Here is a 15,268-nt window from a genome sequence, read left to right as displayed (position 1 = left end):
GAATATTTTTCCTGTTTTTAAGGAACACCTTTTAATGCCCACATATCTCAAACAAGGAAATATTGATCCTGCCTCTCCCTCTGCTCTCTGGTATATATAAAGCAAACAAAGTCATTTATCCTAGGCTGTCTCATAAAGACATTTTTCAGCTTTCACAGTAGCATTGCAAAGCCTGTATTATGAGGAAATTTCCTCTAAAATACATTTCAAATGGTTCATGTTTAAGTTTTATTATCCCATCCATTGTTGTATCTTCACCAGAAATAAAATGATTTTGAGTTCTGATGCAAAATTAATTGCTACATATTTACTGAATGCTTATGATGTGCAGGAAAGAAGTTTTAAGACATTAACCTTGTTGGAATTTCCATATTTTCCTGTCCTTATTCCTTGATTTTTCTTTGCCTGTAGCCTGAATAACGTTAATTTTTCATGACATTGCCACAAGGTAAGGTAAGGTAACAACACATGGAGGAAAACAGGGCAGACACATGCATTCCCCTGAGGTACTTGTATGGTAACCAAGAAATCAGCAGCAAGTTGTTGGGGGGACTTAACTAGGTAAGTTGCACATTTGAGGCTATCCACTCAACTAACAGACAGCTCCAGGCTTTGCTGAGTCAACACCTTTCACAGAAGAAAGACAATCATATTTTTTATCCCACTTGACTGCAGCTTACAATAAAACACATGCAGAGAAAGTGCTTAAATACAAAAGATCAACAGCACTATATAAAAGGGAGTGTTAATTATACTAGGAATCAGATATAAAATAATTACTGAGCATGGTATTAGCTCTGAGCTTCCTGGAAACCAAGCAAAAATAGAACCATGATAGTTCAAGGCTGCTACATATTGATGCATATAGCCTCAATTATGAAGATGGTAGCATCTCCCTACCCCATTCAACCTCTCACCTTTCTCTTTTGTTTTATAGTTCGGCCTGATCTAATTAGTTCAATTTGGATGCTTCCTTGAGATTTTTGTAACGTATTTTATATAAAGCAGTCAGTTAGTGACAAATAAGCAGTTTGAGGAGAAATCTGTTAATATTTATTTTGTAGCCATCAGATTTACTACACATAGAAAGGTCTTTGGGTTGGGTTTGAACTTCCAAACTGTCAAAGGTAAATGCCACACTAACCTTTCATTAACCAAATTCTTACAATAGGCTAAAAGGTTTGGGGTGTCGTTTTTACTTCTGTCTTCCATAATATTCTAGAATTATTTTCCCTTTTTTGTTCCTATCCTACTTCCTCTTAGTCTACTTTGTTGACTTCATAAAAAAAAAAAAAAAAGACCAAAAAAGCAGTTGTTGGACACTTGAGCTAAACTGCCTTAAATAATCTGCAGATTTTATTTATTTATTTTTTCCACTCAAGAGGGTAAAAAGAAGAGAGCTACAATTTCTAAGAAGCCTGGATTGGCTGCCTGAGTCTGGCCCCCAGGCAGATTAGGCCAAGGTTTTGGCCAAGTGAAATTGCCAGTTTTCTAAAAGAAAGGGCTAGCACATTGCTCATTAGAGCATTCGGATTTTGTCTGCGCAATCTTTTTGCTACCCTGCAATTTCCTGTTGGTTATAAATGAAACCTTTTTAGCTGTTAATGCAGCCTGTGAATTTTTTTAAAAGCATGTAATTAATCATAGGAGGTTGGGGGGATTCACTAAGCCTGAGTTACATGGGTGAAGCTGGACAAGGCACTAGGACCTAGAAGGCATCTATCCACCCTGGCAGGAATTTCTTGCTTGGAGCTCAGACAACAAAGGCATAGAGAGATTGGTTTTCTTTCTCTCAGCATCTCCACCCAACCAGCAGAAAACCGGTGAGTGGGGCTTTTAAGTGATTTTCAAGCAGAATGTAACAGATGTCAAACGGGAAAAGCACAAGGGAAAGCCTGCTCTGTCTCTCTGTCTCCTCTTCTCCTTTTTTGCCTTATTCTATCCGATTTTTTCCCTAAGCTTCTACCTGGGATTTTCCTTTGGAAAAGTGAGTTTGACGTTCCTTTGTTTTCACTGTGATGTTAATTTAGAATAATACTACCGCTGATCCTAAAGCAAAGCAAAGCCTTACTGGCATGCCTGGGGAAATGTTTGCTACTTGCCTTGAGGAGGTGGGGTCTCTTACCACTGCAGGTTGTCTTACAGAGACAATGCTGAGCTCAGCATAGGTCATGGTGACATTGGAAAAAAGGGGGAATTCAGCCTGGCAAACCCATTAGGCATCAGTCTTTCTTATTTCCTGTCCTCCTGGTCTCTTGCAAATATATTGATGTGGCAGTGTGTAGCAGCTGAGCCCTGCTTGCTTTGTGAGTCCTTTTATCTCCATCTGTGAGATGCATGTTAATAGTTTGGCTCTTAGGATGTCACTACATTTGCTAGCATTTGGGGCTTCAGTTGTTTTGGGTTTCATGTTTTGATTGTTTGGGGTTCTTGGTGGGGGAGGGGGTTCAACAGAAGGGAGAAAAGCAAAACCTGACAAATGACCATCTTTTCCTCAGCTAATGCACCTGGGCAATATATGAGTTTGGGGTGAATTGCCTGCTGTGAGGGTAAAATGTCACTTCAATTAGGGTAGAAACCCAGAACAATGAAAGGTGTGCTTCCTTCTAAAGGTCCCATATGCTGTTCGGAGACTCATTTGTGAATCTTTCAACAATTAAATTATTCCATTAAGAGGTGTTGCTGCATCGGTGGGGAGGGGGTGGAGCAACTGGGGAAAAAAAATAAAAAAGGATTTTGTGAACAAATGGTACCGGGGGAAGACAGAGCTAATAACTTGTTAAATAACTTATTTTTCTAATCCCTTTTCCCCCTAGCTTATTTCTTATGAATGTCGGATAGCTGCACCAGCTTGGTGGGGAAAGGGTTTGATGAATAGCACAAAGACACTGGCTGTTCCCTGGAGGCTGTCCCTTTAAAGGAGAATCTTAGTTTATTCTGGGGGGATGGGATGCACACATTAGAGTAGGAAAGAGGGCTTGGAATAAAATGAAAACACTCCCCCTTCATAGTCATTGTACTGAGATGCAAAGACTGCTTCCTAAGCTGGAGATGCTAACCTTGGCTAGCTCCTTCTGTTCTCTTCAAGGGGAATTTTGTCAGGCTATGGATTCATTTACAACTGTTAGTCATGTGGGCATGTGTGAGGAAACAGATGCCAGTTTTAATGTATTTAGCCCGAAGTTACAATTTGATAGGAGCCACTGTCAGTAAGTCTCAGGATTTTCAGCTATTTCAAAATCTCCCCCTTTCCTCTGTCTGGAACAGTGCCAAGAGTGCCTCCCTCTCTATCTCTTGCTCCCAACCCCCACAACCACCAGCACCCCCGCCCAGCCCCTCCTTCTTCTCTATTAAGATCAATATTCCTGCAGGTCAGGGGCAAGCAGCAGATGGGTCACAGGCTTTTTTCAACCAGTTCTTTTCACAAGCAGCAGATTGCAGATCTGGATCTGGCTAATATTTGAAATCCCTTCTTTTTTCCCTCTCCCCGTCCCTTTTTGTTTTTGCCTCTCTTCACCCCCATCCCTTTCTCCAATGCTCAGGTCTCTGAGGTTCCACCAAAATATGGAACTTGATTTTGGACACTTTGACGAAAGAGATAAGACATCCAGGAACATGCGAGGCTCCCGGATGAATGGGTTGCCTAGCCCCACTCACAGCGCCCACTGTAGCTTCTACCGAACCAGAACCTTGCAGGCACTGAGTAATGAGAAGAAAGCCAAGAAGGTACGTTTCTACCGCAATGGGGACCGCTACTTCAAGGGGATTGTGTACGCTGTGTCCTCTGACCGTTTTCGCAGCTTTGACGCCTTGCTGGCTGACCTGACACGATCTCTGTCTGACAACATCAACCTGCCTCAGGGAGTGCGTTACATTTACACCATTGATGGATCCAGGAAGATCGGAAGCATGGATGAACTGGAGGAAGGTAATTTAAATAGTGGGTGGTGGCCCTTGGTGGGAGGTGGTATCATTGATTATGGTTACATTCTTGGGTTGCTTTGAAAAAAATTAGGCAATGTATTTTTCAAAACACCGGGTTGATTGATGCTCAAATTTCTAATGCTATAGACATCAACAGAACCATTAGTAATCACCCTTCAGTCTCTGCTGAGGTTGAAGTGTGAGTGGTGGTGATCATGCATTGTGCTTATCTGCCAGGGTATAAAAAGGAAAATCTTAATTGTAGCATTTACTCTAGATTTTGTTCATAATTAACTCTGAGTAGCACTATTGAGGCAGAACATGAAATCATTACGGGTATAACAAGGAAGGACATTTGGTTGGGTTAACAGAGAAAATATTATGCCCAAATTTTCTTTGAACTGCTGAGAAATTATTTGTGAATTGCAACTCATTGGAAATAAGCACCTTAAGAGCAGAATTTCCTGGACATATTCACGGAGGATTATTCTTTTAGGTAAGTGGTTACTGCTCAGCTGTTGCTTCTAAAAAGCCTACTTTAGGGTGTGTCCCTAAGGCTGAGGTCGTTGGGAGAAATACCAAAGAAAGCTGTAGGTATGTCTGGTATTTTAATAAAGACCATTCCTATTAGAATAGGAATTGGCTCACTATACCTAAATCCCCTTATAACTTTTCTAGATTTTTGTATGGCAACTAAATTTTCTACGTAGATTGCCAAAAATCCCAACAACCTGTGTACCCACCTCAAAATAGGGAAAATCCCACCTTTTATCGGAACTTACCCAGCCATAGAGTCTTCTTCATGGTCATTTAGAAAATAGATCTTGGGTCACATTTTTTAACATTCTATATTATCAAATCAATTATACTGAGGATGCTTCCCTATTTTTAAATTGGTGGATATAACGCATGTGATCAATTTGACCTAATACAGTGCTTTAAAGAACAGCCTGAAGGATTGGTGATAATTAATGTGTTCTTCCTCAAGCCCCTTCCCCATTATCCAGCCCACTCTCCTCACTCCTTTCTTTCCCTGAGCAAAGGTGAGTTTAAAGCAGGCAGATCTCTAGAGTAACCAAATTATGAAATAACTATCAAGGAAGGAGAAATAGCACCTTAAAGGATTTGATGTGGGAAAAACCTGCCTCTGCTTCACTGTTTCTAAGTTTCTTATGTTCCCAGACAAAGGAGAATGAGGGTTTCCTTTGTACAAGACCCTACTTCTCTCAAATAGCTGCTGTTGCCCAAGTAGTCAGGCAAAGTGACTGGGACCAGTTACTTATAAGAGACAGCGTCCATATGGTTGCTGCATCTCAGTCTCAGGGTTCAAGTTCGAGTTTCTTTCTTTCTCTTTCTTTCTTTCTTTCTTTGACAGAGTTTTGCTCTTGTTGCCCAGGTTAGAGTGCAATGGCATGATCTTGGCTCACCACAACCTCTGCCTCCCGGGTTCAAGCGATTCTCCTGCCTCAGCCTCCCGAGAAACTGAGATTACAGGCATGTGCCACTATGCCCGGCTAATTTTGTATTTTTAGTAGAGATGGGGTTTCTCCATGTTGGTCAGGCTGGCCTCGAACTCCTGACCTCAGGATCCACTCGCCTCAGCCTCCCAAAGTGCTGGGATTACAGGCGTGAGCCACCGTGCCCAGCCAAGATTTTTCTACATAGATGACCTTGAAAAGCAATGTGCAGGAAGCTTAGATTATTTCATCGTGTGCTCAACGGACAGGCAGAGGTTAATCCTAGGCCCTTCCTGACCATCAAAGGATTGGCCATCCTAGTGCTTGTCTTAAAATAAAGGAGAGGCACGGCAACCTCGTAGGGTTTGAAGCTAGGTCGAGGGAGCTGTCCAACAGAGTAATTGTTAGGGTGTCTGTCTTTTGTCACTGTAAAATCCACATCTCAGTCAAATTTCAGGGATTTCTCCGTAAAAACTTTCACAGACAAAGTGCCCTGTATCACCCAATATGTCCTCATGTCCGGGGACTGTGATATTCTAAAGACCACAATAGACATTAGGAAAGAGTACTGAACCAAGTGACATTGTATTCAGACCAAGTATTAGAATATTCTTGTGTCTGATATAAGAGAGGTGATATGCACAAAATTTTCCCCCAAATCCATTTTTTACTATTGATTTTTCTCCCAAGGTATGTGTATGTGTGTGTGTGTGTGTATTGGTGTATTACGAGAGGGCTGGTGATAATCTCTGTTCAACATAGGTAGGCAATAAATGTAATTTTGAAAAGACTGTAGCTTTCTATTGCCTTGATTCCCTTTGAGTCATATTAGATTGAACTCCTCTTATCTGTCAGTCCCGGGTGCAGTGGTACTTCTTGGCGAATTCCCGGACTATGTGAAGTGCGAATAGGGCTCAGTTGCATTTGTTCACATGTCATCTACAACTACAAGGCACAGTGGACCTCAATACCCTTCCAGTCCTGAGTACTGCCTATTCAGTCAAGAAAATTCAGGGCTATCTCTGGGATAGTGTTAAGAAATGTGATCAATTTTCCCACTGACACAGAGCCAAATCGGAAAGGGCACTGGGATGAGAAGGATGAAGACAATGTGTCTTTTTCTCACCTATTTTATATTTTAGAACTGCCCATCTGGGAATGGAGGACAGAAGTCCTTTGACTTTGTTCACCTTCACAAGAGGTTGAACGAAAGATCAAAAAGTCATACACATTGCTTTCAGTTAGACTTCCCGGCGTGAAATATCAGGGTGTTGAGTTCTAGTCTTAGAAACAGCAGATTATAATGAAAAAAAGAAGTCTTTGGACTCTGATTTGGTTCAAATCCAGGATCTGTCAGTGCTAGCCTGTAAGACCTTGAGGAAACCATCTAGATTCCCTAAGCCTCAGTTTGTCATCTGTAAAGTGGGAATAATGGCTCTGAGGATTAAACAAGACAGTGGATATAAAGTGTATATTACTCTGCCTGGCACACAGTAGTGCTTAATAAAAGGTAGTTATTATTGTTTGAGTTATCCTAGTTTATAGCTGATTTAGCTACATGATCATAGACTTGTCCTTATCATTAATGTGACTCATGTTAATTATTTTTAAAATAACTCTTTAAAAAAACAAACAACTGTATTAAGGTATAATTTGCATAACATAACATTTACCCATTCAAGCGTACAATGATTTTTAGAAGATTTATCAAGTGGTGCAACCATCATCATAACATAATTTTGGACCATTTTCATTTTCTCAAAAAGAAACACTATTCCAATTAGTTGTCACTGAATATTTTCTTCAATCTCTCCAGCTCTAGACAATGATTAATCTACTTTCTGTCTCCACACTTTTGCCTATTCTGGGCACTTCATATAAATTGAATCAAATACTATATGGTCTTTTGTGCTTCTTTCACTTAGAACAATGTTTTCAAATTTTATCTATGTTGTCCATGTATTGGCACTTCATTCCTTTTTGTTGAAGAATAATATTTCATTGTATATGTAGACCACCACATTTGTGTATCTCTTGTGAGTAATATTTTTAATTGTAAAATGGGACTAGTAACACCTGCCTTCTCTATCCATCGGGGTGGTTGTAAAGTTAGACTTAAATAATAGATATGGAAACACATTGACAAGGTAAAATTATAGCAACAGGTACTATTATTATTAGTGATGTAAAAACACTAATAATGGAAATAATAATAATAATGATTATGACAATGATGTTAGTAAGGGATTGTAATGATCAGTGATTCCTAAACCTGGCTGCCTTTCAAAATCTTTCAGAGCTTTAGAAAAATATTACATTCCTGGGCCACACCCAAGATCTGTTGAATCAGAATCCCCAGGGGTAGGGACCCAGTGTTTGTGTTTTTACAAATCTCCTCACATGATTTTTATGAGCACTTAGACTTGGGAGGTATTAGACTGGGTGATCTTGATGGTTCCATTCACCTTACTAAAGTGGTAGGAGTTTTGAGACATGCAGAAATCTGTTTTTATTTTTTTCTTTTTACATCTTAAAGGAATAATAGAGCATAGAACTCACTGTGTTTTCAAATGGCCACATTATTACATCTTTAGCCTAAAAATACTTGAAAGTTTAAAATGATTGATTAATAATCACTCTGGCCTTGTGGCACTCCTTTGTCTAGTGTCTCTAGTCTACAGTTTTCTGCTAGATACAGAAAGTATCAAGGGCAGCATTTTGGATCAAAGGTTATTGATGTCAGTTTTCCCACAGTCCTTGGGTACACCGAGGGTCTTAGTGAAGTCATGTAGGATGTGGTCCTCATTAGCTGTATCCCAAGGAGGTCAATGAATAAAATCCACTGGTGGGTTTTCCTTTTGTCATGTCTTTTTTTTTTTTGAGAATCTTTCTCTTTCCCTTTATGTCGGGTCCAATTCTTTTCCCATTTTCTTGTATGTAAGTATCCAGATCAACCTTGGGGGTATCATTTATGTCTAGCCAGTTTTTCTGAACTCAAATTGAGACAAATTTAAGAGTTATTACACAGACCACGGGACAGAATATTTACAATTGGAACAGTCTTAGAAAATCTGAGCTGTGTAGTCACACTGGCTATGATCCAGTTCTTTTACCATAGTTCATATGTTTCAATGAGATGAATCCACCTTCTCACTAATTTATTCTCTAACTACTAAAGCGAGTACATTGTCAAACACAAGAATTTTAAGATACCTGGGAGGGATGCATTGCTAATAGATACGATAATATAATCAAATGTCATTTAATATTTTAATATAATACAGTAAAGTGTCATTTAATATATTCCTTCTGGAGTCAGGAAGTCCTGGAGAAGAGGAGAAAACCGAGGCAGAAGTGCTTTTGTGCTGAGAAGATACAAATATATATATAATGCTTTTGAAAATGGAGCCTTCTTGAAGAGAAGGGAGGTAGACATTAGATCATCTCGAGCCCACAGCTTGTTTCATTTCTGCCCTTTCAGCTGTGCTTCCATGATTTCACTCCTTACCCCCTTACCCTAAAGCCGGCTTTTAGTTCCAGCCAATTTGCACCCTGCTTGGCTCTGAAGCCAGCTTTCCCTCTAGGCCCCCAACTGGTAGGAAATAGCCCTTGGAAGCTGTGGCAGGATGGGAACCCAGCTGTGTAAAGGTGTGACACACCTCACCCAGCTCCAAGTGCCAGGCAGCAGGATGTGCAGGAGGCACTGAGTTCTGGCAGCAGACATTGAAAATGCTGGCAAAATCAGAACAAGGAAGTCTTAGTCTAGCAAAGAAGCACATTTGATGTCTTTCTAGCATAGAAGTGGAGAGTCCTTGGAGGTGGGCAGCTATTTTCTTAACATTTAATTATCCTAACAGCTTTGTTTTCTCAAGCCTGTTTGAGATGGAAAAGAGAAGAAGATTCCTTCTTATAGACTCTTGGACCTAGAAGGGACTCAGGTGTCACCTAGTGCATTATCTTTGCTTTAGAGATGGCAAAGCTGAGACTCAGAGAGATTAAGTGATTTCCCTGAGGTCACACAGCTTTTAAGTGCCTAGTTGAGATTTGAATCCAGGCCTGTGTGACTCCTGAGTCATCACTCTTGACAATGATAAATATCCTGCCCTCAGTGGGCCTCTGCTGTAGCAGCAGTGGCTTTGCTGGGTGTTAGCATAAATCTCCTATATTTGGCATTTGCCACAACTGGAAGCCTCCTCCCGACCAGCAGGAAATCTTATCCTTGAATCACAGGTCCCCAGCAGTGCTCATGTCGTATTGTACTCACAGTTCAGTTCCTAGATGGTTGTCCTTGATACCTTCTCTTGTTTTTTCTCTTCAGTTTCTATTCCTCTTTTTAGTCTCTTTCTCTCAGGAATTTCTTCCTCTTTTTCCTCTTTGCTCTTTCCTTCTTGTTCTCTCCTCTATTCCGTAAGATTAGGGGCTTAGTAATAATAGAAATTTATCAAGTACTTACTATGTTCCAGGTTCTGGGATCAGCATTTTAATTTTAATTTTAATTTAATTTTATTTTATTTTGAGACGGAGTCTCACTGTCTCTGTCACCCAGGGTAGAGTGCAGTGGTATGATCTTGGCTCACTGCAACCTCTGCCTCCCAGGTTCAAGCGATTCTCCTGCCTCAGCCTCCCCAGTATCTGGGATTACAGGCATGTGCCACCACGCCCAGCTAATTTTTGTGTTTTTAGTAGAAATGGGGTTTCACCATGTTGCCAAGGCTGGTCTTGAACTTCTGATCTCAAGCGATCCACCTGCCTCAGCCTCCCAAAGTGCCAGGATGACAGGCATGTGCTGCCGCGCCTGGCCATGGGTTGAGCACTTTTTATCCATCATCTGATTTGTGCCCCACAACAACCCCACAAGGTAGGTGTTCTTATTATCACCCTTGCTTTGCAAAGAAGAAACTGAAGCGAAGGGAGGTTAGAGTGCACAACTAGGAAGTGTTGGGGACCCCATTCTGACTGACATCACATCAGCTACGCTTTTTCCATTACTCCATATTCAGCCCAACGAGAGAGTGGAGTGACTAAAATGTACCACTGGAAGGTGCTCAACATAGATTTGGCTGAGGGCTGGGCCCTCTGGAGAGTTCTTGGGTGCTATGTGATACTTTAACTGTCAGTCATCATGTTCATTTTCATCTGGAGATGGTTAATCATACTCATACTTCAGAGGCTTAAGAGGTTTAAGAGATGGGAGCAAAAAAGTCCAAAGTCCTAATAGGGCTACACAGCTGACTCTCCAGAGGAGACTGGATGAGTGAAATCATAAATATATAGCTTCACATTTCCACACCACCAGTTGTCTAACAGTTTTAAAGTACATGACAAGTTATGGAAAACATCTGACTCGAAGGCAGTGACCTCCTGCAAGGTGGCAATGAATCTGGTGAACTGCTAAGTCAAGAGACCATTTCTAGGGTTATGGGGGTTATTGGCTGTGAATATATGGAGACACTAAAAAGGCCCCTTCCTTCATCCTTTTAAGTCAAAAATTAAAGACCCCAGCCTGTAATCACTTGGGTTCAGTTGAATTAACCAGCAAGGGAGTCAGAGAAATCAGAGCTTCTCTTGGCTGGGGTGTTGACCATCTCATCCTGGGTGTCCATGTATGCACCAAGTGAGTAAGGGTGCCTATCCTCACTTAAAATCATCCCTTTGTCCCCTTGTCAAGATAGAACTCTGGGACTAAGGGCAGCTTTGGAAGCCACTTTGCTTATGTTGGATGCCAATTACCTTCTCCCTCCACACACACACACACACATACACACACACACACACACACAAATGTCCTCAAAGGTACCCTAGAGATTTTGACTGAAACTTCTCTTAGCATTACTGAGAAATTTATTCATTAACATGTCTTAAATGATTTGGTGCTATGGCAAAGCAATAAATATTTGCAAAGGGAGTGAATTATCAGCCTGGTGTTTCTGAATGCAGTTCTCCTGCTGAGACCAAAGGAGAGCCATCAGACTATAATTGTGTTTAATGCTTTCTGTGCACTGGCTAGGGTTTATTTATTTATTTAGGGTTACTACCGAAAACTTAAGCCTGATTAAATCACACTGTTTCTGCAGCTCAACCTCTCAATGAACTTCTAGATACCTTGAGGCTAATGTGTTTTACTCAATGAATTCAACCTTTTCCAATATTCTCTCCCCAAGGCTGAGCCTATCTCTCTTCCTATTTTCTTCAGCTCATAGTCCCAGGTATCCAATCCCTTCCTCTTGCCTCTGATTCCTGCATTTCTTCGGCTATATTAGTCATTTCCTGTAGCCCAAGGTAAATGTGAAAATTACACTAGATCCTTCCAATCCATAAATCAGGCTGTATAACGTATTCTTACTTCTTTACCTCATTACTTGTGGCAGCCAAGGGTGAGCACTGGTGAAGATGACCCTGAATACACAGATCTTATGTGCATCCTTTGAGAGGATGGAAAGATGAAGGGTGAGTGGTAGAAACAGGAGAGTATTTTTCAAGCAAGAGCTAGGGTGTTTATATGTATAGGTTGTTATTTAGACAGTTTCTCTACCTAGTGTAGTGTAAGGAGTAGAGGACACACTTATACACACATATAAACATTCAACATATGCACACACATTTCACATTTCAATATTCCATACTTGGCCATATACTCTGTGCAAAGGACGATCTGGTTTCTTATCAAGTATGTATGTATGCCTGATATACAAGGTTACTTGGTTCATTTTAACTTGGCATAAAAATGTTTTAAATTTGAAAGTTTTCCTTGGTTCATAATATAACAAAGGGATGGGACTTTGAGTCCAAAAATAGGACAAGGATTTTAAGAAATAGAGATGTTAAAAATGCTCCAGCAATGCCCCTGAAAGCTAAACATCCTAGAAACTAACATAAATGTTTAAATTCCAAAAAAACCGTATCAAACTTGGAACTCCACTTGTTATATTAAATTTAGACATGCTCGTTGTCCTTAGAACCCTTAGCTTTACAGAGTTCTTCTACTAGGTGTGCCATTATATTGAAGGATGTTTTGAGAATTACTCTTGAATTTGGATGAGCCAAGTTTTTAGCCCAATTAGGAATTGCACGTAAGTTTGGTTAATATCACCATTTATTGAAAAGTTCCAATCCAGTGTCAGTGTGTATTTGTTTAGTTAGAATAATCCATATATCTGCTATTAAACTAATCACCTAATCACTTATTTCTTGCCTTAGGGGAAAGCTATGTCTGTTCCTCAGACAACTTCTTCAAAAAGGTGGAGTACACCAAGAATGTCAATCCCAACTGGTCTGTCAACGTAAAAACATCTGCCAATATGAAAGCCCCCCAGTCCTTGGCTAGCAGCAACAGTGCGCAGGCCAGGGAGAACAAGGACTTTGTGCGCCCCAAGCTGGTTACCATCATCCGCAGTGGGGTGAAGCCTCGGAAGGCTGTGCGTGTGCTTCTGAACAAGAAGACAGCCCACTCTTTTGAGCAAGTTCTCACTGATATCACGGAAGCCATCAAACTGGAGACCGGCGTTGTCAAAAAACTCTACACTCTGGATGGAAAACAGGTAGGTACTTTTTCAAAGTACTTTTCTCATTTTTTTCTAAATACTTACATGATCATGTTACACCTAAAATATCATTTCTTGTAGATGGACTCTTCCTCCACATCTCATCATCACAACCTGATATTATGTGTTTCATTTGGAGAAAATGTATTTTCAGCAGGCAAAACAATGAATCAGGAATCTGAGGCTCTGAAATTCAATCTGCTTCTGATTTACCTTGCAGAATGGTCACTTAGCCTCACCTTCTTTATCTGCTATGAAAGATGTGTTAGAATCTAGGTTCTATGAATTCTTATGAATATGAATTTAGCTATTATATGATGCATTCTTTATTGTTCAATACACGTGACTGAAATGATATTTGCCCATTCATTACTTTTTAGATACCCTCACATTGGTGCTCAGCATCAATTTTGATAAAAGGAAGTTGAAGTGACTTTCATATGCTCTGAAAGAAGTCAGATGCGGGGAAAGTACTGAAGCCTCTGGCTCGTTGTCTTTGCCTCACACTAAACCATATTTATTCTCTTTCTCTTTTCCATATGACATAGCTGTCTTAATTTGGTTCCACTGATGGTTTGTGTGAGAAAGGGACTATTTCAGGATCCTAAAATTAGCCCAAGAAAGATACTGCCATCTGTTCCCCCTCCAAATCAGGTTCTTCATGTCATTGGTTATACTACTAAAGTGCCACCTATATTAATATCTGGGAAAGAATGCAGCCAGGCGTCTCCATCAGACAGATGCACCATTCTCTTGAGCATAGGGAGCTGTAAATATACAACAAAAATGTTCCAAGGGAATTGGAACAGTGGCTGGTTCTGTTGGCTCTAAAGAGAATCCTGGTCTCCCATCAGAAAAGACAAGTGTGGATTAGAATCAGTCCATATATTCTACCTCTTAAAATGCCTTTGGTGTTTAAACAACTATATAGATTCTAAAAAGGAGGATTCACTATATATCAAAGTTACTGATGAGTGTTCAAATGCAGACCTGTGCCTCCTCCTATAATTTCTGATAATAATGTGTGCTCCAAGATTTTAAGTTTCAGGGGAAATCCACCCAGGTACTGTGTACTTCGCAATTTTGAGAAATATGTGGCTTTTGTTTCCATCATTTTGTGATCTGAGAGCTACCTGGATGCATTGGTTATACCTGACTTGTGTTTGTTGTACCAAAGCAATGGGTTTGTCTGTGATGTTGGGAAAATCTCCAATTCCCAAGCATTTCTCTAAGAGTATCTATCTTCTAAGCACCATGTATGTATGTAATAAACAGGAGCTGTCTAAGTATAGGCCTGATTGCCAAAACCTCATCTCAGAGAAATAGGACATATAAAGTTTGGAATCATTGGATCACAGAGTTGAGAATGACTTTAGAAGCCATGACATTTAATATTCCACGTAAGGCATGGATATCCTCTACAATCACTCTATAAGACTATAAGGCAGCCTATTTCACTGTTCAACAGCTGTGATTTTTAGAGTTTCTTTATATTAGGCATAAATCTGATTCCTTGTGCCTTCAGCCTTGTGAAGTAATATAGAAATATGCAAATCAAAAACATAAGACTGGGATTAAGAAGATTTGGACTCTAGTCTTGATATTGTCACTTAACCACTTAACTGTCCTGAACCTCATGCTCCTCCTCTGTACAAAAGGACTGATCACACCTGCCCTGACCATGCTCACAGGGCTTTTATGAGGATCAAATCAAATAATGGATATGAAAGCACTTTGTAAATTGACACATGGATATATATATATATATATATATATATATATATATATGCATACAATTCATCATTAAATGAGATTTTTGGCAATTTTTGTATATTAATAAATGTTAGTTCTCTTTCTCCCACTTTATTTATTTATTTATTTATTTATTTATTTACTTTTGGAGACAGCGTCTCACTCTGTCACCCAGGCTGGAGTGCAGTGGTGTGAATTCGGCTCACTGCAACCTCTACCTCCCGGGTTCAAGCAATTCTCCTGCCTCAGCCTCCCAAGTAGCTGGGACTACAGATGCACGCTGCAACACCTGACTAATTTTTTGTATTTTAGTAGAAACGGGGTTTCACTGTGTTGGCCAGGCTGGTTTCGAACTCCCGAGCTAAGGCAATCTGCCCACTTTGGCCTTCCAAAGTGCTATGATTATAGGCATGAGCCAACATGCCTAGCCTCTTCCCCCTACTTTATCTCTATCATTCTTATTATAAATTTCCAACATTTGTGAATACACACCATGCCTTGGCATTCTGATTTTGTTCCAAATAATATATAAAGGGACACCTCCATCTTCTAGGGAAGCAAGCTCCAGTCCAGTGATGCACAGGGTTTTGTCCT

General features: G+C 40.2%; 1 protein-coding gene across 5 annotated transcripts in view; it reads left to right on the top strand.

The window, feature by feature from the left end:
• Positions 1–1,531: 1,531 nt before the first annotated feature.
• Positions 1,532–15,268, top strand: part of DCX (doublecortin) — a 120,264-nt gene continuing 106,527 nt past the window's right edge. For 2 of the 5 annotated variants that reach the window (XM_011951696.1, XM_011951695.1), the window contains exons 1-3: positions 1,532–1,823; positions 3,543–3,928; positions 12,579–12,919. In XM_011951696.1, coding sequence (XP_011807086.1) covers positions 3,565–3,928; positions 12,579–12,919 — 705 coding nt within the window. In that variant the 5' untranslated portion in view covers positions 1,532–1,823; positions 3,543–3,564. Of the gene's footprint in view, positions 1,988–2,816; positions 3,210–3,542; positions 3,929–12,578; positions 12,920–15,268 lie in introns of those variants that run through there. The other 3 variants (XM_011951697.1, XM_011951693.1, XM_011951694.1) reach the window with 3 other exon arrangements.

Source organism: Colobus angolensis, unplaced genomic scaffold (genome assembly GCF_000951035.1).
Source record: "Colobus angolensis palliatus isolate OR3802 unplaced genomic scaffold, Cang.pa_1.0 Scaffold324, whole genome shotgun sequence".
NCBI classification, from domain to species: domain Eukaryota; kingdom Metazoa; phylum Chordata; class Mammalia; order Primates; family Cercopithecidae; genus Colobus; species Colobus angolensis.
Note: the sequence above shows the minus strand (reverse complement) of the source record. Positions and strands in the feature narration are given on the sequence as shown.